General features: G+C 40.3%; 1 protein-coding gene across 1 annotated transcript in view; it reads left to right on the top strand.

The window, feature by feature from the left end:
* Positions 1–26,274, top strand: part of CDH17 (cadherin 17) — a 26,760-nt gene extending 486 nt beyond the window's left edge. The window contains exons 2-18 of the mRNA XM_003205179.4: positions 2,128–2,197; positions 5,273–5,371; positions 6,070–6,207; positions 7,748–7,886; positions 9,081–9,239; positions 9,533–9,732; positions 11,591–11,722; positions 12,502–12,652; positions 13,373–13,588; positions 15,398–15,474; positions 16,578–16,769; positions 17,851–18,095; positions 19,907–20,037; positions 21,223–21,459; positions 22,848–22,964; positions 23,070–23,186; positions 25,422–26,274. Coding sequence (XP_003205227.1) covers positions 2,153–2,197; positions 5,273–5,371; positions 6,070–6,207; positions 7,748–7,886; positions 9,081–9,239; positions 9,533–9,732; positions 11,591–11,722; positions 12,502–12,652; positions 13,373–13,588; positions 15,398–15,474; positions 16,578–16,769; positions 17,851–18,095; positions 19,907–20,037; positions 21,223–21,459; positions 22,848–22,964; positions 23,070–23,186; positions 25,422–25,534 — 2,508 coding nt within the window. The 5' untranslated portion in view covers positions 2,128–2,152 and the 3' untranslated portion in view covers positions 25,535–26,274. The remainder of the gene's footprint in view (positions 1–2,127; positions 2,198–5,272; positions 5,372–6,069; positions 6,208–7,747; positions 7,887–9,080; positions 9,240–9,532; positions 9,733–11,590; positions 11,723–12,501; positions 12,653–13,372; positions 13,589–15,397; positions 15,475–16,577; positions 16,770–17,850; positions 18,096–19,906; positions 20,038–21,222; positions 21,460–22,847; positions 22,965–23,069; positions 23,187–25,421) is intronic.
* Positions 26,275–27,366: the final 1,092 nt, after the last annotated feature.

The following is a 27,366-nucleotide window of genomic DNA, read 5'->3' as shown; positions in this document are numbered from 1 at the left end:
TTTTCTTTTTTTTTCTTTTTTCCATGGAACAAAATATTTCTGATTGTTCCTGATCTTTAGCCTCCAGGAATGTTCTTTCTTCTCTGAATGTTTATTATTGAAAGTTGCTGAGATATGTGCATGCTAGAGATTATCCTAGAGATTTCTGTTCAGGTAGGGGAACCAAAAGAATTACTAGGGATACAGGGTGCAATGAAACAGAGAAATGAAGGGGGAAATATGGGTCCAGTCCTCATCCAGATCTCATGCTGCTTTTGTTACTATTCCAATCCTGAAACTGTCTAATACTGATAAGTTATGTATCTGTTCATATACACCCAAAATCTATTCTAAGTGACAGAAGAGTACGTATTTTAGTGCTCTGGTCTTTGATAGCGCTGTGACTTGGCAGCAGCTTTCAGCCATGCAATGGCTGACACTAAAAATGCATAGTATGGAGATTCATACCACCCATCACTGCCTTACAACAGGCCCTGCAAAGGGTACCTCATTAGGGCATGATATTTATTTCCAGTAAGGACACTTTGTGTCCAATCCAAGAAATGGCTGTATTTCCACTACCAAACTTTGCAGTCAGTTCTGGGCAGAGACACCTGACAAAAACACAGCACAGACAGACATGAAAGAGTGCACTTTCTGTTCCTTATGCTAAGGGTGAACATGCCGCATCCATAAACTTTCTCTTCTCTTGCTCCTTCTCTTTTCCCTAAGCCCAAACCATGCTATTCCCAGGTCTTCTGTCCCAGTTGCCACCATAAATAATTCATTTTTTGAGGCTCCTGTCTGCTACTGAATGCAGTTGAAACTGGCCAGTGTATTCAGAAGATGCTGGGAGGAGCAGAGAGGTTGCCAGACAGAGGAATGGCCCACATCTCCATGGACTATCTAATTGCAATATTGAGAGCAGGAGGTATCTTCACAGGCGGTTCAGAATGACTTCTCTCCATCTTACTTGTGCACAGTTCCATCTCCTCTGGCTGCAGGCAAAGCAGTGAGGGACCTTCTCAACAGTATCAGTGCCAGGCATTGAAGGTTTGCCCTTCAGCCATTCTTTTTAGACAGATTTAATGACTTTCCTCATCACCTCTTGTTTCAAAGGAGTGCTGTTATACTTTCTTCCAGTACTCACCCAGCTAGCTCTGGTACATGAAAAAAGCCCAGTAATTTCAAAGGGTGCAATTGCACACATAATGAAACCGTGCTCAGAATGAGCAAGAGAAAACGCTGTGTTACACCTCAAAATAAGTGATAGAGGGAGCAGCAACATGGACAATGATTTCTATATTTGCAGGCCCTATTTTTAGTCAGATGTTAAAGAAAATAAAGTTTAAAAAAGGTATGATAGAAAGGCCAAGCACTAGAGAGAGTGCTGTGCCTCCAGGCTGTTTTATTTCAGTGGATGCCTCTAAGGGACAGGGCTGTGGTGGCTGACTGATACCTACAGGTGTGAGTCAGGTGAACATGGATCTGCACTGGAGTCATCAGCACTGTACCCCCACCTCACCTCTCTTCAGGACCAGTCTCATCCTTTTAGTTAAAATCTGGAAGCAGTGAGAAAGCAAGATTTCATTTCTGAGGAACTGTTTCATTTGCAGGAGGATGTAACACCAGTCACTGCCTTTTTTTGGAAAACCAGGTTCCCCTGAGACATGCCGTGCTCCCTGGTTTGGAAATTTCATTTCCAGTAGCCAGCTAGTTTTAAGGGGTGCTCCCTCTGCTTCTGCAAAGTGCAAGGAGTGGTTTTGTAACCAGAAGACAGGGCCCTTAGGGCAGCTTCCACAAAATGTACGTTTTTCTGTGGTTATATGTTCCCTTTGAACTCGCTTTTGCGTTTAGTAACGCAGAAATGAAGAGGGTTTGTGTGATGCTGACCAGCCCAGTAGTGAGACCGCATTACTTGACATTTTGTGCTGATTTTAACTTATTTCTAACAGCCACCTGAGGCTCTCACAGCATCTGGGACCTCCAGCAACCTGGGGACAACTGTGTCGTTCTCATTCCTGTGGCTCCTGGGTGGTCCTCCAGTGCTCATCTTTATAACTTTATAAAGGTTTACCTGTAATCCCTACGCACAGATAGAGTTGGCCAGCTCATAGGCTTAAAGTTACTCTCACCTCTTCTTTGCAGGAGCTGAAGCAAATCATATTCCAGTATGTTTAAGCTGTGTGGACTTCAATTTCTGCTTGCCATTCAGTGGGTGAGTTGTAGTTTTTCCTTCATTTATCTTGGAAGAAAATGTCAAAGGTTGCCCAGGGGCCTCGGAGCTCTAACATGAAAAGAGCTCAGCTAAGCAGCTGTAAACCTCGGTGCAGGAGGACATCGTAACTGTGAATGTGATCCTATGACCAAAGGTTAAGTAGCCATGTCACTGATGAGGAAAAAAAATATATATATTTGGAAGAAACAAGTTTATCTATTTTGCTTCTTGTAGTTCCTCCTTAGATATCACTTTTTCCAATAGATTGGCTTTTTTGCCAGTTAAGATTTAAAAATACTGCTACAAACCATTAAGCAATGCAGACATCTGTCACATCCTAGTGCACTGTCCTGTATTAGAACCCATAGATAGTAAACAAATGTTGACTGAGCACTGGAACAGGTTGCCCGGAGGGGTTGTGGAGTACCCTTCTCTGGAGATATTCAAGATCTGTCTGGATGCCTACCTGTGCGACCTATTGAAGGGTACTTGCTTTAGCAGGGGGGTTGGACTCGATCTATGGAGGTCCCTTCAACCTGTGCAATTCTGTGCCTCTGTGTATTTTATGGCATATAATGGCATATGGTTTAACCCATACAAATTAATTATTCAACCTCATTATTTCAAGTATATAAACTACTTAGGTAATTTTGTGGAGTTGAAATGTATGAATTATGCCATTTATGGATCTCATCTTTTATATTCAATAGATTTCCTGCTGTCCATAAAGGCTTCTCTGACTTCTTGTTCTTTAGAATTGAAATCAATAGGAAAGATAAGAATGAATCAAATTCAAGTCTATGAAAAAGTGCCTTAAAATGGGGAGACTCTGGGCAATAGGACTGGTGTGCATCAGGGAGCACCTTGCTGCTGCTTCCCTTATCAGAGGCTGTGGCCGATCCCAGGAAGCCATGCCACAGCCGTATGGCTGTTTGAAACTGAGTTGTCAGCCAGCTTATGGGCCAAGGAGTAAACCTTATTTCCCCTTTAGGCCCCTGAGGAATGATTCATGCTGTAGACATATGTTTGGAAACATTTATGGTGCACATAAAGCAATTTTAATTGACAGGAAGAGATATCTCACTTGCTTCACAGCCTGCACTTTGAACCTGTTGGGTTTTATGGTGTCAGCCTTTGTTCCTCACAGCGGGGCAACTCCCGCTGTCAAGCATGACCAAGGAAAACCCCTCCAAAAAATGGCCCTGGGAAAACCTCCAGAGATTTGTGGGGATCAGGCTGTGCCCACCAGTGCCACGTGGGAAGAAGCAGAGTAATTCAGATGTGGGGTCCTGCTAACCCCCTATCTTGAGATGAGCTATCAACATCCAGTGAAACAGCAAAGGGTAGCCATAAAGTACTGTATCCTGGTATGCATAGCTATCACATGGTTTCTTTGGGTATGTATCCACTGTCACTAATGTTCATTAGAATTCTTTCCTCTCACCTCACAACTCTTACCCCAGTTCTCACAATATTCCAGTTTTCTCATTTGCAAGAAGTTACCCTTGCAGGCGAAGAGGGCAAAATCTCTGGCTATTAATAAGTACAATCTGGCGTTATTCAACTGCAACTTGTGACACATACACACAGAACAGTGCTTTAGGGTAAATTGTGCTGAACTTAGCTATGTATTATTTGGAATTAAGTTTTCCCTTGGTGATATGTAAACTGTGCTTTTCTGTGAGAGGCTAAATAGCTGTCCTGGCAGCATCAGGACCAAATCCAGGGGAAAAGTCATGCAGCACAGTGCCTGACTCCAAAGAGCTGTGAATAGTGTGGCAATGTCTCTCTGAATCCATAGAACAGAATAAACTCATTTTTCCTCCGGAATAAAGAGAGCAAAACTCTGGGAGGATCTCAGCAGGGAGTGCAGCCCAACAATAGCACTGTAATTCTGGCAGGTAGCTTGACAGCATTGACGTGACTTTAGAGACAGAGAGGAGAATAGATGTTCTTTAGGATTTTGGTTTTGCCCTTGCAGAACCGGAGGCTGAGTTGTCTCGTATGCTGCTCTAAGAGCTGCTCCAAGAGACCTTGCCTTTTTCATTTGGAAACAAGAACCGCCCTGAAACTTTAGGGCAAGTGTGTGCCTGGAGATCTTCGGGCGCCAGACAGGGGTTGGTTATAAAAGTCATGAAAAATTTGTGAAAAAAAGCAGCCTGTGAAGGGATTGCCAGCAGGATATTAGCTGAGCATGTTTGCTGCAGTAGGGCTTTACGCTTACAATGTGAAAGCATAGGACCTGTGTGGTACAGGCCTGTGTGGCCTGCTCTGATGTTGGGAGTGATGGAACTGGGGACCTGGAGATGCCCAGCTTTTTCCCTCACAACACATTTCATGATTCCATTTGAATTTTCTGAGGAAATAACATGAAGTATATCCCCAGTTTGTTTCCTTCTCCAGTGGGGTGCTGGAAAGCACTTGTGCCACAGGGTTGCATGGCTCCTGGATGGATGTGTTGGTTCTGCTGGGGACATTGGTGTAGTCCAGTAACACTTCTGTTTATCTTCTTTTGCTCTTAGTCTAATGTCAGCTCTTCAGTGTGCCTATTTGCTCTTGAAAGTTGGTAAAATCTCAGTTCATTATAGAATCATAGAATCATAGAATGGCTTGGGTTGGAAGGGACTTCAAGTATCATAAAGTTCCAAATCCCTGTCACAGGCAGGGTTGCCAGCTGCTAGATCAAGTGCTAGATCAGATTGGCCAGGGCCCCCTCCAACCTGGCTTTGAACACTGGCAGGGGTGGGGCATCTACAACCTCTCTGGGCAACCTGTTCCAGCACTTCGCTGTCCTCTCAGTAAAAACTTCCCCTGACATCTAATCTAAATCTTCCCTCCTTTAGTTTAAAACTATTCCTCCTTGCCCTATCACTATCTACCCATTAAAAAAAAAAAATCTTTAAAAATGAATACACACTCGGAGATGTTCAGTCAAGTATCTCTTCCATTACAGTGCAGCAAAATGACTTGCAAGGGGCTTGGAAGTGGAGGGTTTTTGTTTGTGCCTGATGACAGCAGATGTTCCTAAGCTGCTCTCTTCTCCCCTCCTCCCCCCCCACTCTCCCTCCCTCACAGGCTGCATGCCAGAATATGGGGGACCTGCATTTAACCGGACCTCTTAAAGACATGAATTTTTCAATTCCAGAGGGAACGGGAGTGCGCCCCATTTACCAGGTAATCAGTGTCTCTTGATATCCACTTGTCAAAAACCCCATAGTCTTCACATGCTTACCTCAGGGACCATGTTACTGTCTGTGCTGATGGGACAAGCAGTCCCCGGAAAGGATTTGAAATTAACTTTGATTTCCTTTATCTGTGAATTCAAGAGTCTATATGCAAAAAAACAAAACAAAACAAAACAAAACAAAAAACCCAAACCAAACAGGAGACAACCCCTTCTCTTAAGCAAAAATATTAAGGGCATATTGTATGATAGAGATTAATAAAATCAGCATTCCTCGAGAATAGCTTTCCATGCAACTGTGTCATCATTTTCCTTAGGCTCTGAGATTTTCTTCCTGAAACCACAACCACAGAAGGACAGATCCAGCTCTCAGGCAAATGGAGGATGTGTGTCATTATTTTCCATTCCTGTGCTCAGACAAAGTCCTGTTCTAGACAGACGTTTGCTTTGGAAAGAAACCACACTTGGGATTTCCTGCAGCATTCAGGAAATGGTGTGAAAACTCTCTGTTTTGGAGAGGGATCAGAAAACAGCAGATTTTTTGAGCAGACTCTTGCAATATCATTCTTCAAACCAAGCACACTATTGGCAATAGATTTTAAAAGACACAAAAGCCCAAAATTATTTAAATTATGCTGAAAGTTCTGAAAAAAATGTTGATTTTTGTTCTGATTTTTCCACATTCTAGTTCACATCTGAGTCTCCCGATGTGATATTCAGAGCAACTGGTGAAAAGGATGAACTAATTGACATTCTGCCGCATACAGGAATGCTGTATCTCAATGGGTCTCTGGACTGGGAGACCAAAGCTGTGCACAATCTGCAGGTAAAAACTCAATGAAAAATGAAAAGGAAGGGTTATTCACATTCAATTTATTTTGGGGGAAACATGAAACGAATAGAAAACTGTGCCGGAATTTCAAATTATTTCTTCTGTCTATATTAATAGACAGCTTCTTAATTTTTTTATTCTGAGCATTGCTCAAAGATGTGATTTTACAATTACAGATTTTACAGAAAGATTTTCACAGGAAGATTACACTGAGAACAAAATTTATCCTGATGTCAAAACCAATCCATTAATTGTCCTAACATGAGGAGAACACTTGATTGGAAGTGAAATATGGTGCCACAAATTAGGCTTGCCTGTAACTGCTGAAGACTGTTGTGGTGAATCCCATGGTTAGAACATGAAAATAAACTATCATAATCTATTTAGGAAGGTTATAATCTACTACTTAGAGACAAACGATGTGACTAGAAGATATTTAGACACAGAAGCACAGATGTAACCTGTGTTAGCAGCAGAAAGCTGTTTGGCAGATGTTGGAAGCTACTAGACAAAAGATGATAGTATGCTTGCCCTGTTATATTCATTCCATAAGGATCTTATCATGAATGCTCTTGGGAGTGGGACAGCAAATAAACAATCTTTTTGACTCAGTACAGCCTTGTGCTCTTATTCTATGTCAAAAATGGCATTTCCTTCTTTGAGGCACTGAGAGTGGAGAAAGAAATGATTATGAGAGGATCAATGTCTGAGCAGACAGAGAATGTGATGATGCTTTGGCTAGGCTTAGCTATTTTTCTACAGAACAAGATGTCTAGATCTTCAGGTTTAATGTTTTCATGTTATCAGCTCTAAAGCACATTTGGAATGGCAAGTATTAGAAAGGACAATTTCCTAGCCCCAGAAGTTATTAACTCTAAACTTGCAAATCCTTTACAGACAAGAAGAAAAATGACAGAGCTGAATAATGATACTTGGTTAAGTATAAATAATTGTGATTTGATTGATTACATGCAAACAAAATGAAGTCTGACAGATATAATATATACTTGTTGCTTGAAAGTCAAACAAGACTGAAAAAATGAGAAGTCAAAGTGTTTGGAACAAAAATGTAATCAGAACTAAGAATTAAGTTGTATTAACAAACCATTAGATCAGCTTACTTTTCTGGTTGATGTTAACTGTGGCACACTTGATTTTTCTATATCATGTTGAGTTTTCTCCTTGTTCTTTAGAAAGCATCCATTTCTGCTTAAAAGAAATCTTTAGGCCAAAGCTGTGTCTGAGTAAAAGTAGTTTGCTGAGGCTGGAACATAGAAATTGCTCTCTGAAAAATGTCAGCAAATGCAGGAGGGGCTTATTCTCTTTTGCTGACACTGCTTAGTATGGTGAATCATTGTCAGTGTGCTACTGCAGTGAATTTGTCCGTTGTTGGAACCACTCAGTATGACTCTCACCAGATTTGTAGCATAGTAAAAATGACCTTGCATTTGACAACCTGACTTTCATTTAGGTTTTTAAATCCTCAATTTATCTGCATTGAAATATTCTTTCGTTTTTCTTTTTCCAAATCTAGGTGGAAAGCCTGGATAAAAATGGAGATGTAGTGAAAGGTCCATGTACTGTTACAATATATGTTGAGGATATCAATGACAACCCACCAAAATTTGACCAAACACAATACACTGGAGTAGTGAGGCAGAACTCCCGTGCAGGTAATCATCATAATAATTTAATATTACAGTTAGTAGGAAGTTAGATAGAAAAGTTAAGTGGTAACTTAACTGTGTGCCATGCTTCAATAAGCTGAAAAAAAGTTTTCCTTCCCACAAGATTGTACTAAATAAAGATGCAAGCTAGTATAATATAAATGAATATGCAAAAAAGTGACCACTGTGTGGTGTAAAGGGATGAGTGTAATCAGAAATTTTTCATTGTACTTCTTGCTTTGCAAGTATTACTTAATAGGGAAATATTGCTGTCCTCTTCACTGCACTGAAAAGGAAAAATGAACAACTTCATGCTTGAAGAAGTTCAAAAGTTAAAAGTTGCCTAAGCTTATACAGAAAGAGAACATTAAAAGTATGTAAATCTTTGAACATCAGTGAAATAAAAAGCGAGAGTAGACAGGGACTATGTGTTTACTATGATAGATGCTTCTCAAAACACACGGTGAACCTTAGTATTTACCAGAGAAACTTGGATTGTGGATTGCAGAAATCCATTCCAGTCATAAGGAAGTACCAAAGAGCAGTTTGAGACCCGTATTTTGGAAATGAAACAAATAGCTCAGCCAGCTCTATTACTGTGACCATGGAATCAAGAGGAAACAGTCAATAAATAATATGCATATTAGGCTACATGGAGCTAGAAAACCAATATTTTAGTGTATACTTTAACCTCATCCAAGGCAAAAAGATTTTGAATATTACATAGGTGCTCAAAATGTAAAATTTTGTTTATCTTACCATGCATCTCCGTTTTGTTTTTTTTCATTTTATGATTGCTCCTTTGTTTACAAGGAGCATATCACGACTCCTTGTATGGCATTCTTCTCAGGGTGCTTTGAGTTGAACTGATTTGCATAAGGACTACAAAGTGACTTTAAAGTAAGAGATACCAGTGAGCTACAATCCAGTTACAGGCACTCTTTGGCTGGAAGAGTTCTCTCTTCCACTTCTACATTTACTGGTTTTCACCCCTGTTGTGAACCTATTAAGCAGAGATAGTGGACCCACGAGGTGGCACACAAGAAATGTAATCTCCATGCCCAAACATAGCTTAACACAAGAGATGTGAAATGAAACAGAGGCAGCTCACTGCAATCTGACTTCTTGGCTTATGAGCTCTGCACAGATGGACTACGAGTTGAGACTAAATTGTTATCACTGTCTCTCTAATCCAAACAGGCAAGCCCTTCATGCGTGTCCATGCTACTGACCTCGATGATCCTACAACTCCCCATGCACAACTGAACTACAGCATTCTCCACCATTTTCCCAATCCTTATGCAGAAATGCTTTTTCAGATTAATAGTTTAACTGGAGAAATCTCACCAAGTAGGACAGGTATGTAAAATTATTTGTCTGTCAGAAAAGAAGCATACATTTCTGGATATACATAGAAACAAAACTCTGACTACACTAAACCAGATCCTGGGGGTAGTTCTACTCTTTGAAATCTAGAAAACCAAAAGCAGTAACCTGAAAAATACAGCTTGCTGAGATTTGGCATAGAGGCCCATTTGAGGAGTAAGCCTCCAGCAGAAGCAGAAGCAAGATGCACATAGGAAGCAACGGTCAGGTGGAACATCTCCCAGCCTCTGCTTCATTTTGCTTACAACTTTTTGCTTTGTCCCTAGGCTCTTACTACTTAGACCCCCAAAAGCAGGACACCTTCACACTCGTCGTCTCTGTGAAGGACATGGCAGGGATGACAGAAAATGCTTTCAAGAACAGTGTTGACGTGATCATCACTGTGAAGGAGAGCCTGTGGAAGGCTCCTCCCACCATCACAATTAAGGAAAACTCAACCCAGCCCCATCCTGTCAATATCAGCCAGGTAAGGTCCTTGGCTTCAGTTCCTGCAAGGCTACTCAGTACCATAGGATTGTTTCATTCCAGCTCACTGAGTTCAGTGATTAATTCTCCAGGACTTTAGCACTTCCCAGTTATTTTCCATATAATATACTTTGGAAATGATCTTCAGGACAGGGCTCATTAGCATATTGTTAGTATGAAATTAATGGGCTAAAGATATGGAGATAGAGAGGCTAGAATTGTCCTTCAGTTTGCAGAGGCTGTTAGCATCACTTCTGTGCAAGAATATCCCATGAATGGAGGAAACTTTTGAAAAGTTTCTTATAAGGTAGTGTCTGAAAGAAAAAAGGTACCTTACATGGCTGTTTGCCACAATATGAAAGATAAAATGAGGACACCCTGGGTGAATTAGTTTAGAGATTGAAACAGAGCTGTGAAATATAGAGATCTGTGAGAAAAGTCTTGGAGGATACTAACAGGCACTTCTAGTGATAGCAGATGTGTGGTCTCTGCCGAAGATATGATCTTGCATGGGTGTCCCAGAGGATGGAAAACCCCACATAGTCCCGATGGGGATGAGCTGTGTGTCTCTTCTCACGCTCTCAAGACACACCATGGTAGTTCCTGATGTGTGGCAATTTGGTGCCTCTGCGATGGTGCTACTCTTCTCTCCTGCTGTGCTTTTTTGTCTTTCTGTAACACAGAAGGTCCACCTTTCAGGCTTTGGACAAATCAAGAGCTGGACCATTTAAGGTCATTCTGAAATTAGCCTTTTCTGTCTACAGAACAGCCTATCAGGGGTCCAGCTCCACTGCAGCCCCGTTGTGAATAGTTCCCCTTACCCAGAGACATCTTCTGTGGCCAGTTTTGTGTCACATAATGCACATGCTTCCTCAACAGTATCTAAGAAGGGCTTAAAACCCTCCTTCAGATTCCTGCATTCTGATGGTATTTCTCTTCTGATGTTTCACTGGACAAACAAAATATTTTGTCCATAATTGCAGAGTGAGAGTGATGTATGCACCAGTAAAAATTAACCAACAGACTGACAGCCTTTCATAAATGCTTGACTTTGAAAACCACCTTGGCACTTGGACCCTCAGTGCAATCATCTCCTGGGCCTAGTCGAATTTGTCCAACTGTGTTTGCAGGACTAACTGCTTGGGTGCTGTTTCCACTGGCCTTGGTGACAGCCCAAGGAAGCCCAGAGTGAAAATAGGTGGAAGAAAAGCTTGGTGCTCATATTCTAGGTGGCTTGTATATAAACTGTATGTTAACTGGCAGTTATTGGTGTGCTGATTTGCTAGTGGAAAATGAAATGAAGTTGCTGTTAGACTGTATGAAATATAAACAGTAATACCAGCTCCTACACTAGTTTGACACTCCTTACTTAATTTAATTTTAAATCTGAGGTACTCCACTAAAGATTCCATGTCATGGACATTGATGCATTTAATGAACTTACACACAATTATGTGCAGGTAGGTAGTGGATATTTGCTTTGATGCTCTGAATTAGACAAACCAAGAACAAGAAGCTGTAAAAGGCAGTGAGAGGAGATGGAATAGATGAGTGTTAATACAGTTTCTTCTCCTGTATCGCCATTAACCTTCACAAAACCCTCTCGCAAGAAGATAGCCCATGTTTGACAGCTGGAGAAACTGAGATAAAATTGCTTTACCACAACTATGCAGAGAACGGGAGTGGACTATCGGCCAGTTTTTCTGAGCCTTGTCCTGAGAGCCTGCCAAACTGCTAATTTTCTTGTTTATGTATCTAACAGGAATGCAATCTTTTCTGTTTGTGGCCCAGAAATGATCCCTGTTAAATCTCAATCCACACTTATGACTTCCTGTCCTGACTAATTTTTGTGGTTTTAGGTGCACTCAAATGAGCCAGATGTAATTTATGAGGTTTTTGAAAAAGAGAGTCTGGCCAAGTTCCCATTTTCCATCGATCAGAATGGGTCTATTTATGTGACTGAGCCATTGGACAGGGAAGAAAAAGATGCTGTAAGTAAACACGTGCAACTTAGCTGGTGGGAGAGAGCATAGCAGGAAGCTGATTAGTGGTGTGGGAGTAAACACAAGGAAGCTAAGGAGGACATGGGGGGAAAAAAGGAAATTAAAGTTTAATTTCTTAGTAGATGTGAAAGCATATTCACCTACTATACTATAAGAGAGACTTATGTCTTCTACCCTACAATACTTCCATGTGGGTCTGGTGTAGCAATCACCACCCATGACATTATGTATAATATGCAGTGCAGAACACACTATGGCAGGGTTGTTGGTTCACAAGAGGATATTCTAAATCCACTCCAGATCCCAGAGACCATAGCAGAGGAGGAGTATAAGTTGCAGCTGTAACTGTAAAGTTACCCTGAAGTTCTCTATATGATGGGTTTCTATACAGAAAACCCTCTGTTCTTTTTTCTTGGAGGAAATCTGGGGACAGAAAGGCTAGGGATCAGCTATGCTGGAGGAATCCCTTCTTTGGATGTAACAGATTCACTTGGAAACCGACAAAAATGAGATATTCCTGCTTTTCTTGAATTTTTGAGAGAGTAAGTTCACAGGACATTGACATATTCAGGATTTTTCAGTTCTTTTGAGAACTCAGATCTTGTGTACAAATAATGGAAGAGCTCTGAAGTAAACAGAGAGAAAATACTGAATGGTTAAATGAGGGAATATTTTGTTAGCATTGTAAGCTTCCATAGTTATCTATTTAAATGCAAATGTCAGTTTAGACATTCAACACACCTAATCTCAATATTCATTCATTGCAGTATTCATTCTTTGTGATCACAAAAGACAAAGAAGGAGAACTGGTGGACAAACCTCTGAAAATTAATGTTGTTGTGGAAGACATTAATGACAACCCCCCAGTGTGCCAGAATGCTGTTACTATACTTGAAGTTCAAGAAAACGAAAGCGGAGGTAAGAAAATATCTTCCATTCATTTATACATATAATTCTGGTCCTCTTTTTCTGGCTGGCTGCAAACAGAGACAGAAATTTGGACCCCAAACTGTAAAATGGAGGAACATTCTTCTGTGCTAACAGCCCTCTTGTTTCCATGTTGATAGTTCACACAGAAAGGAGATCAATAAACTGTCCGAAGTCAGACTCCATAGCTGCATTTAAAAAATAGTGTTCAATATAAAACATAACATTACATCTTCCCATAACCACAGGTTTTGACTAGCGCTTAGAGTGTTAAAAGAAAACAAACAAACAAAAAACCCACAACAAACCAACACTTATATTATCATTTCAGTTGTTATCATTTCTATAAATGTTGTTCTAAAATTGATCTGAACTCATTTCTTCTCATCCTGGTGCTCCTCCAGCATAATACCTTTGACTTCAATGAGCCATTACCAAAATTCATCCCTATGTCTTCGCATCAGTTATTTGGTTTCAAGTCTAAAGTGTCTATTGCAGATAGATCAATAGACATTTTAGATCAGAACAAATAGCACAGGCCCAGACCAGCTGGTTGGAATGCTAAAGGAAAAAACTATAAGAATTCAAATGATTGTGTCCACTGCAGAGTTTTCCACTGAGCTGTATATTTACTGGTGTTGCTGTGGCCAGTGTGTATGTCTGAGCAGAAATAGGAGCACTGTGCTGACTCTGTTCTCCCCTCTGTCCCAGGAAGCAGCATTGGCACTCTGTCTGCCACAGACATGGATCAGAAAGACACTCTCAATTCTCGGCTGAAATTCAAAATTCTGAGTCAGGATCCTGCTGTTCCTACAAGTAACCTGTTCTTTATTCAGCAAGACACAGGGGTTTTGCAGTTATATGGCCATTCATTAAACAAGCGCATTGCCTCTAACTATTCCCTGAAGGTGGAGGTGACAGATGAAGGTACGTAACGCTTTCTGTTATATGTTGAAGTAATTTTGCTCACATCCTCACTGTCCAAGAATCCTAGGGAGTTCACTGGAAGCAGCACTGGGTGCTGACTTGCTCCAGAACTGTCCTTCCTTGTTCTTGAGGTGCAGAGATGTTCAGCGTGATTCACAGTGCAAGTAATGGAAAGAAACCAGCTCTAAGGCAGTGCATGGTTAAACCAAGCACTTTGTTAATAAAAGATTTCCTTGCACAGGGAAAAAAAAAAAAGAGAAGATGTATGCTTGATTGTTTACATATCGCATTTTCTCTCTAAAACCTCTCAAACACACTCACAAATAAATGAATAAATGAATAAATGAATGAATAAATAAGTAAATAAATAAATACATGCAGAAAGTCCAGATAATGTATTTCAGAAGATTAAGAGATGAACTTCATCTTCAAAAAACATAGAACCATAGAATGGCCTGGGTTGAAAAGGACCACAACGATCATCTAGTTTCAACCCCCTGCTATGTGCAGGGTCGCCAACCACCAGACCAGGCTGCCCAGAGCCACATCCAGCCTGGCCTTGAATGCCTCCAGGGATGGGGCATCCACAGCCTCCTTGGGCAACCTGTTCCAGTGTGTCACCACCCTCTGTGCGAAAAACTTCTTCCTAATATCTAACCTAAGCCCCTCCTCTCTCAGTTTAAAACCATTCCCCCTTGTCTTATCCCTATCCACCGTTGTAAACAGCTGTTTTCCCACCTGTTTATATGCTCCCTTCAAGAACTGGAAGGTGACAATGAGGTCTCCCTGGAGCCTTCACTTCTCCAAGCTAAACAAGCCCAGTTCCCTCAACCTTTCTTCATAGGAGAGGTGCTCCAGCCCTCTGATAATCTTAGTGGCCCTCCTCTGGACCCGCTCCAAGAGCTCCATGTCCTTCCTGTACTGGGGTCCCCAGTCCTGACAGTACTCCAGATGGTGCCTCACAAGTGCTGAGTAGAGGGGAACAATCACCTCCCTCTCCCTCCTGCCACCCCTTTTTTAATGTAGCCCAGGAGGTAACAATCTTGTCCATTATGCAAGTTCCCGGGAATCCTTTGTGGTTCACTGTACGGAATGTAAAGCTTAAAGCCTTGAGCTGAGGTCCTCAAAGAAAGGCAAAATTTGTGTTTGGTGGAACATGCTTGTGCACAAAGCAGCGAGATGTACCCCTTAGTGAAACAGCATCACTAGGAAAACATTGCTGGAGGAGAAGGCAGTGAATTATTTTGAACACTTACTTGAATTCCAACCAAGCAATTTTTAACTTTCAGTTTATGGAGCACATGTGTAAAACACAAAAATCCATCTATACTGGAATAGCTTACAGACAGACAGAGTTTTAAAATCACAGTCCCCTAGCTATGGTTCCCCGATCAGGGAGTGGGCAGATTTATTGGGATCTGAAGATAAGTCTGGCTGGAATTAAAATTAGGGCAGTGTCCAATGGTTCGCCAAGAGGACAAGGTAAAAGAACATCTCGGGGGTAAGTTTTTATACATGAAAGTGATATTGGGAAAGATGGCAAAGCTCATAGCTGAGCTATAATAAAAGAAAAGATGAGGTAAATGAAATAGGATATGACTATCCTATTTCAGTCAGGAGAATGGTAAGATAGAGAGTGAGATTTTCACTGATTACAAGACACTAGAAATCAAGTTTTTACAACAGCAGGGCTTTGCTTGGTTCAAGCAATTTGACAGTGTTCACTTTTGCACACAGTGAACTCTTTCGGAGCAAAGTTATTTTTGGCAGAAGGGTTGCTGTGACATTTCTTGTTCTCTTTCCGTGCAGTTTTCCAGGCAATCTGTGATGTGCAAATACATGTCATTGACATCAACGACCAGATTCCCATCTTTGAAAAATCAGATGTGAGTATTTATAACACCATCTTTGATGTTCCTAACAAGCTTTTGACAGATGTTTGAGCATGACTCAATGTCTACAGAAGTCAATGGGAAGCTAACCATTTTCAGAACAGGTAACAGAGCAACAGAGTGAAAATAAAGGCAAGGAATTGCTGTAAAGCCTGCTTACAAGGTCTATCCAGAAAATAAATGGCAGTGATTCTATTAAGGCTGTTCATTTCAGAAATGTATGTGCTAGGGAGGGGAAGAGGGAAGAAGAGGCTTTAAAATTAATTAAAATGGCAGTCCACATCCAAACATAGACCAGCTGGCCCTTGGTCCAAAGCAAGTCCAGGCACTTGCCTTTCATTCTGGTGGAGCTGCTGAAGCCTACAGACCTTCCCTGACTTTGGGCAATTGGCCCAAGTCTCTCTACAGGTGCTGCAGAGGCCAACATGCCTACACCTGCTGTGCACAAGATCCTGCTGTACTTCAGGCAATGGAAGCCCAGGGCTCAGGAAACCTATCCAACCCATCAGATGTAGGTGGCCTCTTGGGGAAGTTGTACTAGTTTTTGGGCTTTGCTGACCACAATGCCCAGCTATCTGTTGGCTCTGTGCCTACACAGAAAAATGTTTATTTTCTTGCCAGAAGTTCTCAGTTCATGACCTGGTCTCAAAATTGCTGGATTATAGCACACATCAAATACAGTAAGTGATGCTGGACTGCTAAAGTGGCAATGGCCAATGGTGCATAGAACAATTAAATATTCAACAGTCTCTGTGATCAGGGTGTTCAGTGGGAACAGAGCAGACATCTATACTGTCCCTTCTGCTGTGAGCATTGCGTGTGCTTGGAGTAATTTCATCAGAGGAGGTAAAAGCTGCCCAAAATGGTTTAGGACTGCTGGTCTGGACTGTATTGGTTGCTTACCCATGGACGGAGATACCCTTGTATTTGCTGAATGTGCAGCTAAAAAAGAAGATAAAGCAGCTTTGCTTTAGTGCTCTTCTTGCCGATCTCGGGCAGTGAGTTAGCCCAGCTCTATTGTTGGAGCTTGTTGCAGAAGTTGGGTTTTAATCTACAGATGGTGCTCACTGTATCACATCTCACCAATCTCTTCTCAGTATCACAACGTGACTGTTGCTGAAAGTCTCCCAGTAGGAACGGTGTTATTAGAAATTCAAGCTACTGACGGGGATGAGCCTGCCACAGGCAGCTCCCACATCATTTACCAAGTGAAGGAAGGAGATCCAAACAACACGTTCATTATAGAGACAGATTTTGAGACGAACCGAGGATTCCTGAAGATTAACAAGGTGAATAGATGGATTTCTTCTTCTTCTATATATGTCTACACACCGCTGCTGGCCCTGCTGTTGCCCCCTTCTCTAACAGAGCAGGAGATCTCTATGTACCACAGGGGAAAAACTGCATTATTGGAGTGATTGATTGCAGCCACATTGGTAGGCTATCATGGAACTGATCTTTCACCCTACTGGTGATCTAGGATCACTGGTGATCTTTTGCCCCCAGGCACTGATGAAACTGGTTTGTTTCAGCATAGGACAGTTTGTTCCTGCAGAGACAAACGCTGACTGTGGCAAAGACAAGGTCGGTGTGTGCTGAGGTGGCTGATAAATCCCACATGCTGAATGTGGGAATCAGAAACACAAGGAAGGTTTTCCACTGAATCTAGACATTTTAATAACAAAATAGTTCTCTCTTTGGAATTAGCCTTTTTGGAAGGACAAGAACTATGGGTCTGAAAAAATGATTGCTCATTTTCCAAGAAGTGACACCTTGTTAGCATCAAGTTCACCTGCCACTAGCCAGGCCAAGAGCAGTTATTCAAACTTGACCATAGTTTCATTTCTTTCCTGGGGAGGCAATTGTGAGAAACTCCATGGTGTAACAATCTTCACAGGACTTTTATAAGCCAGAGGTCATCCAAGGCCTTCTAGTATGGAACTAGAAATACTATTGCTGTAAACAGGATATCAAACAGTTATTAAACTTAGTCACGCAGGTGGCAACATTATTAGGAAATGCATTATTATAGAAATTGCTAAGGAAGCCTCCAAATGGGCATATGGTTTCATTTAAATCTACTGTTCCCAGTGTCATTTTACTCTTGACAGTTCTCCTTTATTTCCTCTACATCTTCCTTGGGAAGAAGAGGATTTTGCTGTTTCTCATGGTGAGAAAGGCAGGGGAGCTCCTCTCTGCCCTCTGGCAGCAGCACTGAGGACCTCCGCCTGTGCTTTGCTGACTCCTCATGGGTCAGGCTCAGCCAGGTGGGCTACAGATGAAAAATGAGAACATTCTCACATCAATCTGGTGCTTGCTGAAGCGGGCAGTGGGACCGTTGCTTAAAGTACATTTTTCTGATTTATCCAGGCTCTTGATTTTGAAACAGCTGCAGTGCACAACCTGGTGATCAATGCCACAAACCCCGAACCTCTGGTGTCAGGAGTGCAGTACAACTCCAGCTCCCTTACCTTGTTCAAAGTCTTTGTAACAAATGTGGATGAGCCTCCTGCCTTCCACAAGGAAGTTTACACTGCAGAATTATCTGAAGATGTTCCTGTAAATACTCTGGTCATGACAGTGGAGGCCCATGATCCTGAGGGGGATGCTGTACGGTAAAAAATGTGACAAATACTTGTTTATTTATTGTACTTAGGATTTATAATTTTCTCTCTAATAGAAGTAAAAGGTGTTTGGAATACAGAAAAAGGCTTTTCTTTTAGAGAAGCTTGCTTATTCTTATTTCCCAGTAGAAGGAAGAGATGTTGTTGAGTGATGGCGAGTGACCTACCCACAGGAGACTTCCGGGCAGTGCTTTTTCAGTCATCTATCCATCTGTGTTGTGACAAACACTGCCAGTGGGGCCCTGGAACAATGAAACTAAATGTGGAAAAGCACAATATATGTCTCCAGGAAAAAGTTAGAACTGGTTTGAAAATAGCAGTGTTTCCAAATGCACATTACCAAATGTCTTTAAGAAATGAATGACATACTGAATGCTCCCAGGAACCAGTAGGGCAGTAGCTGATTTTCATGTCTGTCAGGAAACTTTAGCACTTTTTATCCTAAAACACAAAAATAATAGTGACGCTCAGGTCCATGACTGATAATTCATTCGTTTTCTTTTCTGACGGTCAAAGACTAAAGATCTACCTCCACTCTGGATGCAAGGCTCTGTGCAAGCCAATTCCTATGCTTGTGAGGGGATGCAAAACCTCAGACCGGCTCATATGGTGCCTAACACTTTGTCATAAGGTCAAGATATCTTCAGCCTCTGCCAGATCTCAGATCCATGCACAAAGCTGTGCCACATGGTGTGGATGTACCTTTCACAGCAGTGTTGGTTAGAAAAACTATTTGTGGTTCTTTCTGAACAATTCCCAGCTAGAATGCTGGAAAGATCAATCCAAACCAAACAATCCTTGAAATTTGACTAAACACCAAGTAGTTAATGGAGTTGCAGAATACAACCATTAGGCCTCCTGTGGTTTTTTATTCCCAGTGGTTTATCATCTGGCTTTCTACTTTTCCCTAACTTTTGGGAACTTAACAGACTTGGCCTTCAGTCAGAATGGTTTAACAGTGAGCTACATAGTCCAGAAGCTCTGGGGGATGATGACAGAGACAGATGACAGGAATTCATGTTTACATGAACCACATTTATGCCAAAAAATAGGTTGAAAGAAGTACAACATAAAGAGTAAAAATGTACAAGCATGTCAGCATGCTGTTTTTAATGTAATGAGTACTGAAAGAACAAAAGTAGTCAATGAAAAATATTCAAACAAATGTTTTCAACTGGGTCATGTGTTCATGGTTAAATTTGTATAAATAAATACCCAGAGACCTTGTGCTTTCTTCTTTTCTTTTTTAAACAATAATATACAGGCAATTAAGCAGTGATCTTTAAAGCACTCCCAGTTTCAAGGCTGCTTCTATGGTAATTACACAGCATCCCATCTTAGGGTGCTGGCCCCTTGCTTATCCTGGCTCTGCTGCTTTTTATGCCCCTGCCTCCTATGGCCTCTGTCCCCATAAAAACCAAGACATGGCAGACATGATGGGGAGAGAGGGTTATGGCATTGGGACAGAGCATACTTCTAGATCAAAAGCTAGAAATACAACAGGTTTTACAGTTACTAGGAAGGTGGGGTTGAAGCACACGTAAGATGGAGGAGTGGTGGCATTCCCATAGTTCTGCTCACACTCTATACCCTCTGAACTTAATCACTACCAGAAATGAATGGGTTTGACCTCTCTTCCTCTGTCTGTCCCTTCTGGTTGGCTGTACTACTTGGACCTTTCTCTTCAAGTACAACATTAATCTAGCTACTTGCGTATAATCAATAAAGTATTTTCTTTGTCAATATTTTTTCATGTTCTGGAATAGTGTACATGCTTTTTTTTTTCTTATTTCTTTCTAAAGATATTCCTTAGAAGGTGACTGGAGAAAATGGCTGAGGATTGATTCAACCACTGGTCAGATATACACTGCTTCTGCTTTGGATCGAGAACAAGAACAAGTGTACAGAGTTGATGTTGTTGCATCAGAGATAAGTAAGTGATGAAACAACTGCATACACACACATAGATAAATCCTCTGCCCTTCTTGGTATATGAGCAATGGCCGTATTTCCCATGAATTCATGAGAACCAGGCAGCAAAACAGGAACATGTGATATATCTTTAGAAGGATATATCCCTAAAGAATTAAACTTTCTTAAAGGATATTTTGAAAATGCAGAACATGAAGATTAAAACAGCTTTCATGAAGTCAGCTATCATAAGCCATTTTACTTGCTTGAGCAACAAGGTGTACAGTGAAGGTCACAATTTCTTCAGTGTTTTCAGCATCAACTTTTTTACCATTTTTTTTCTCCACAGATATAAAGATTTTAGATCTTCTTGTAGGTATGTTTAAGGTTCCCAAAAACATATCTGGAGAGTAACTTGTAATCCTATATAGGATTACAAATCATTTTATTACAAATAAAGCTAATACATTAGTTAGTCTGAAATACATTGAGGTTCCTAGCTCCATTAGCGTCTTTGAGGTAGTTCACATGTGGAGATTTCCTTGTGTGTTTTACATCAAACAGAAGTTAAAAACTCTGGACTACATCTAACTGAATAGGTATAAATCCTGTTTTTCCCTTATTAAGCACTTATTAAAAATAATACTGTCCACTGTTGTGGAGGATATAAAGATGCAGTTACTGTATGTCAGGAGGAAGGTGTGCTTCCTCAAACCCTGAGTTGGAGTGGGGCCATTCCTATAGAAATGGGCAGAAGAAATGACAACATTCTGAGAGCTTTTCCCGAGTATCTTATGTTGGCCCTGTGGCAGGGGTATTGACATGTGTTTCTCATGTACAGAGGAGAGAGAGGAAATTTTTGGAGTTCCACACTTAAAAGAATGCTCCAAAGAGTGAATGCTCTGACTTTGAATGCAAAGGTTTACCAGATACAATGGTTTAGCTGCCTCCTCTGGTTTGCCAGTGTTAGTTGCCAGTAAGTTAAGTTAGCAAGAAATAAATCATGCTGTTTTAAAAACTAGTAGAAGCTACCATCAGTCTATCTGGATCTCCTGAGACCTTGCCTCCACTCCCCGTGAATAGAGTATCACCTCCCACTGCCATGTGATGTTGCACCAGGATACCTATAAGATAGCTGCAAATTAACTAACCCAGCCTCTGCATCCAAGCTGTGATTTGTAACTTTGCATTCTATTAAATTCTACAGATAATGCGGCTCAGAAATTCAAAACACCCTTAGTATTAAACTTAAAGGATGTGAATGACAACCCTCCACGGTTAAATATGGATTATCCTCTTTTCTTCTGCTACCCGCTCAGAGGAGGAGAGAAAGCACTAATTCGAGCTACTGATGATGACGAACAGAAATTTTACTCAACAATTACCTTTTCTCTCAAGGATGATATTGATACAATAAATAATTGGGAAATCTCAAAAGTCAATGGTAAGTTATTCTTATAATAAAATGAGGCTCTTTAAATATAACAATTATATAACAATCTGGGAAATATAACAAAATATTGAATTCCTTTCCATTCCTACTGTCACATACCCAAAATTTCAGGTAGAAAAAAATGTAAGTTGTTGAGAAATTCCATATGTTTTTGTATGCACTTATTTGAACACTGAAGTATTTATTTATTTATTTATTTAAGAGGTAACATTAAGCACATTGCTATTTAAAATTTCACTGGTACTGAGGAGAGAAGAAACATGTAAGAATAAAATATACAATAAGCTTAGAGTAACATAAGTCATTTCTGACAAAGTTAGAGATGTTTGTAAATTGTCTATTAGTTACTGCTATCTGTGTACAAAGAGAAGCCCTGCCTCACAATCCAACTGTATTTTTTGAAGGAGGACAGTAAGCACGTGAATAAGAAGAGTGCTGGGTTGATAAAGCCCATTCCTAAAAGTCTTCTGATGAAATGTCTCACTAGATAAGTCTGGATTGGCACAGTGTGAGAGGGACAAGTTTTGACACAATAAATAATCTAAAAATCAAAAATTGGAGTAAGTGGTCAGCTCTTGCAGTAGAGGGAATTCACATTTGGTTTTCTATACTATTTTTTTTTTTGCTAGGAACTGTGCAGTTCTATGTATCTGCAAAGCATGTCGATGTGCAATAAGGAGGCAAAGTTCACTGGTGATCCAAAGTTATTTGAGTAGAAACCAGTTGACTGTAGAACTTCTTGTCAGAGGATATTGTGGATGTAGAAATATTCAACAAACTCAAATAAAGAAATTATATCTTGTCCAGGAAGTCCTTGAAGTGAAAATGAAGGCTAGGAGACTATTAGGAGAAAATAATACATATGCTTGCCTTTTTTATTGTAATCTTCAATTCTTGTGGGGATAAGAGGCTTAGATGGACTTTTAAACTGATCCCAATGGATGTTACACTTGCACATTTCCTAGTTTTAGATGGTCTTGGATGTGTCAGTGTAAGAGCACTAGAAAGCTGATCTGTCCTCCAAATTTTCTTGGGAACAATTTTAGTTGTTTTTGCCTTTTAAGAGTACGTGATGATTGATACTCTTGGTTTAGATGTGATGGCATCACTGTAGCAAAACCCAAGATTAGATTTGACTGCTGCAGAAATTAAGAAGGAAATTCTCTGGCCATATGACACAAAAGACCAGACAGTGCATTCAGACAATCTCTTTTGACTTAATGTTTGCAAACCAGTAAGACCTAGGAAGACGTGGAGGAAAACAGGAAGTGCCATCACGTGGAAAAGCAGCCTTAAGAAAAAACATATGCAGCTGTAATGAATGTTGAGCTAAATTTCTTCCTTGTGCTGACACTAATATATCTTTTTGTTATTTACAGCTACTCATGCTTACCTCTCTCCAAAGCATACTAACTTTGAAGAGAAAGTATATACTGCTCCAATGATAATTAATGACAATGGAGTACCACAATTGGAGAGAGAAGTGGTACTTGAAGGTATGCTATGCCCAGAACTATTATTTCAAGACAACAGTAACATGTAAGAATGATCAAACTGCACTGTTAAGCTTCTCATTAACTTCATGGCACTTCTTTTTGCAGTAAGCATCTGCACATGTTCAAGTGAAAATTCATGTTTTATACAAGTAGAACGTGAGCACTCCAAGCCAAGCACCGGCCAGGCAATTGGGATTCTTCTTGGCGTCCTGATAGTTATTGGTAGGTGATTTCTTCTTGGTTGACGTGAAATCTGGTCATTGAGATGCTGCTGCTGCATTTCTGACACTAATTCACTTATTCTGTGGAAAGATGTTATAAATGTTGCAGAATAAGCAAAAGAGAGATTCCATACCTCAGATCATGATCCTGTACCACAGTTGCTGCAAACTTGAAGGTTCCTGGTCATAGAAATACATTTCTTTTGTACTGCATCTTCTTCTGCATGCATGCATAATGGCATAGGAAGCTGTTATGACAGAAGAAAATCCTACACCTATAGCACATTGCCACTTCATTGCTAACTACCACCTTTTCCTCATCAGAGAATGGACTGGAAGCTTGTCTTGGGTTTTCAGATATAGTGAAAATAGCAAAAAAAGTGTCCAGTCATATCATGCTATTTACTGTATTTAGATTCCCGATCAACTGCTATCCTTAGATTATAATTATTATTTCTTTCACCTGCTTCAGCTTTGGAGGTTTCCATTTTCCAGAGTGAGAATAAATTGTTTTGAGCTGTGGAAAACTGGCACTTATTTGAACAAAGTAAATTATATTAAGTGTTACCCTGAACTTGAGTTGACGGTCCTTTGACAAATGGCTCAGAACTTTTCCAAAACAAAACATTTTTCTGGTATTCTTTTTACGAACATAAGTGAAAAATCAGTGAGGATGACTGTTGGTGGGTGCCAGTACCCACGTAAGTAAAGAACAAAAACAATTCAGTGCACAATACCATGTGATTTTTGAATACGATGATCACAAGCACCAGAATGGGAGACTGTGAATGAGCCATGAAGAAGAAAGGAAAGATCCATCGAGAAAATCAAAGAAAATTATTAAATACTTTATAGACCTCATATTCAAAAGAGTAGGGTGAAGCTGTAGGATAAAAGTGGAGAAAAAAAAAAGAACACCCAACAACCTAAGGACCTATTTAATAATTATGCCAATTTGAAAAGAGAATGAGTCTCCAAGAACAAGTTACTATTTACCCAAAAAGACAAGGACAAAACACTATACACCAAACCCTTAGAGCTAGAGAAAATGCCAATGCATATTTGATGCACGCATGTTCATATTTTGAAGACAGAAAGGGAAAAAAAGGGATCCAAAAGACCTAAAATGGGAGAAGACATGCTCAGATTAAGTAATTGACAGAGAAAAACATTAATCTGCATCTTTATCCTCTCTGTTCAAGTTTCTTACATCATTTTTTTGCACAATGCCTTAGTTTGATCTTTCTCTTAGCATGATGCTATATGTAAATACAAACTATAATGGGTAACTGACTAAAGATATTTTAATTGCAAGAGTAGGTTGGCTTTAGAGAGCACAGTAAAATTTGCTACCACATTATAACTTCAAAACAAAAGAAAACAACACAGTGCATGTAGCTCATGAAAGACTTTAAAAATAATTCCCAAAATGATTATACACAGTTTATTTTTCAACATAATTTTTCCACTTTAAAGGAAAAATCAGATGATAGTGTCTTAAGCAGAGCTAACATGGATCAGGGATCAGAGATGGGCAAGGATAAAAGGAAGAGAAAGGTATCTAAAACATTTTTGAAATCTGGCGATATAACAAGTGCTGAGTTTGACCTTGTAGCTCAGAAGGTATGATCATAAAAACAGCAATTTCTTGGAGGTGTGTCTGACACAAGAATGAATTCCTGCATGAGCTCATGAGCTAAGGGCTATCTGAGACCTCAGCACTTTTTGTTCCAAGAGAGAGGATCCTCTGTAGTCTTACTTTATTTAAAAGAAACATTGATCATGGACACTGGAAAACAGTTCAACAAAGCACAAAGTGAACTGCAAACCTTCAGTCAATACAGTTTGATGGGACAAAGCCTTTCATTCAGGTAAAAATTCTCTCTCTTTTAAAGAGTTTCTCTTATTGAGGAAAGGGGAGAGAATCACTGAATCACAGAGTGACTGAGCTTGGTAAGGATCTCTGGGTCCATGTGGTCCAGCCCTTTCCCCAGCAGGGACACCTACAGCAGGTTGCACAGGACAGCTACTCAAATATGAACAAGGAGATATTCAGGGCAGTGAATGGGGTCCATGAACATACTGCTGCCCCAGCACTGCGTGGTCATTCCCCAGAGCCATTTGGTTTCATTCAAATTGTGAAGCAGTACACATATTGCAGTGTCAGTGTCAGCCTCTTTGCTGAAATATCTTTTCAGAATGCTTTTTTCACTGACAAGTACTCTCTGTTTTTCAGGTGCAATTATAGGAGGTGCATTTTTTCACATGAAATACAAAGAGAAAAATAAGAAGAAGAGCCAACAGAAAGACGCAAAGGATCAGTCTGAAAGTGATAAACTGAATGCATGACTGTTTATGTCATCAAGAGAAAAATGCCCTTTGGGTTGGGGAGAAGTGACCTTTGTATCTCCCAAAGCCCAGAAGTGTATTATCATGAACTGAGGATACAAGCATGGAAAAGCAGGCTCCCAGGGTTTTGTCCTCACTTTTGCAGGTAATAATATTCAGCCACAAAACCAAAATGGAACATACACTTTAGCAGCCATTAATAAAAGAATCAGCTTTGACAACTGTTAGCTCATGACACCACCAAATGCTGAGCTCCTGCAAGGATCAATGTATGGAACCAGTCTTTGTTCGGCAGCTAAACAAACATGGACTTTCCAGAGGACTAACATTTTATTTGCACGTCTACTGCTCTATACCTCTCCATAAGTATTTGAGCAGCAGAATGGGGAATAAAGTGGTATTCTACCTTTGAAGATGCATCATGAAGTATCAGGAGTTCCTTTGAGTCTCAGCAAAGTTCCTTTCAAACACTGCAGTCTGAAATCTGCCCTGGGTCATATCTACCTGCTTACATTATTCTGGTGAATTTGTGCTAGCAATATTCACTAATAATGTGACATTTCAATTTTTTGTTTATGGGATCCAGTTTGTGAAGTGCCTTTGTCTTTCATTACAGTTTTGAGGTTAAAAAAAACGCACTGAGTCATGTGGAAATTGAGTGATGTCCTGTTTTATCATACTTGCAAATATTTTGCTTGCCTCCTACACACTTGATAAGAATAAAAATGTTCTTTAATGGTTTTAGTGTCTATTTATTTTTATTAAGAGAGAGAAACAGTGCATGTGAGCAAACCACTGCTGCTTGGTTATCTATGGTGTTTAACCCTTACTTTCACATCATGCAGATTGAAAATGGCTGTCTGATAGAATGCAATGGTTGCTGAAGGTACTTGTGCATTGGCTTCAGTAAGGACTTGGACCCAGGATGACTCTTCAAAAAGGAAAGCCTTTCTCATGACAGCATGCCTATAGAAGGCATTCCTGGTGACAACTGGTGACAGTTTGAGGGACGCTTTTAAGCTATAAATAAAAGTTGACAAATATTCTGTTAAACTGAAAAGACAATATACTTTTGAAAACATTGTAGAAAAGGTCATACGGAAAAGGGTATTTGTTTACATGTGTGTGTTTTTTTTAAATAACTTTTGCATGCAGCACAGAACTAGGAAGAAAAGAGTACTTTTTGGGTAGCATTGCATTATAATAGGTTTTCCTAGAATGCTGCCAGCAAAAACTTTGCTTTTGGGCTTCAGCGAACCCAATTGTTGTATCTCCTACCCCAGCTGCCAGAGCTCTGTTATTTGCTGTGGGGCTCGCTGCTGGAATGTATTTATTTTATGATGGGAATGCAACCCATTATATTTGGAAAGTATGACATTCAATTACGTCAGTGTGTCCGGGGATTGGGATTAGTATATTATTTTATAAATAAAGGAGTCAAAGTTGAGGAGTCATTGTACTTGTATATACCAACAAGGCTTCATCTGAAGATGGGGAAAATGTGCAGCTGTTCAACTTTCCTTTATCTCCCCAACCTGTCCTCTTTGCTAGTTTTACAAAGAGCATCTCCTATTTAAATCAGTTTCTCTGAAGAAAAGTCAATAAATGACACACCTAATTTACCTGCATTCCTGATACCAAAACACATCACTGGTTGGGCAGCAGGATCTCAACCCTTCCTTCAGCCTTCAAGAGGCATTGCTGCAGTTTCCGAGTCCCATGGGGAAACTCAGTAAGGAAAAACAACACATAACTATACTTGTAAATGTGTAAAGATTAAGACAGCACAGAAAGCAGAATTTAAGGCAAACCTCTAAGTGATAGTTTTTTGA

The sequence above is a fragment of the Meleagris gallopavo genome, chromosome 3, assembly GCF_000146605.3.
Source record: "Meleagris gallopavo isolate NT-WF06-2002-E0010 breed Aviagen turkey brand Nicholas breeding stock chromosome 3, Turkey_5.1, whole genome shotgun sequence".
Classification (NCBI taxonomy): Eukaryota; Metazoa; Chordata; class Aves; order Galliformes; family Phasianidae; genus Meleagris; species Meleagris gallopavo.
This window is presented reverse-complemented; position numbering and strand designations above follow the sequence as displayed.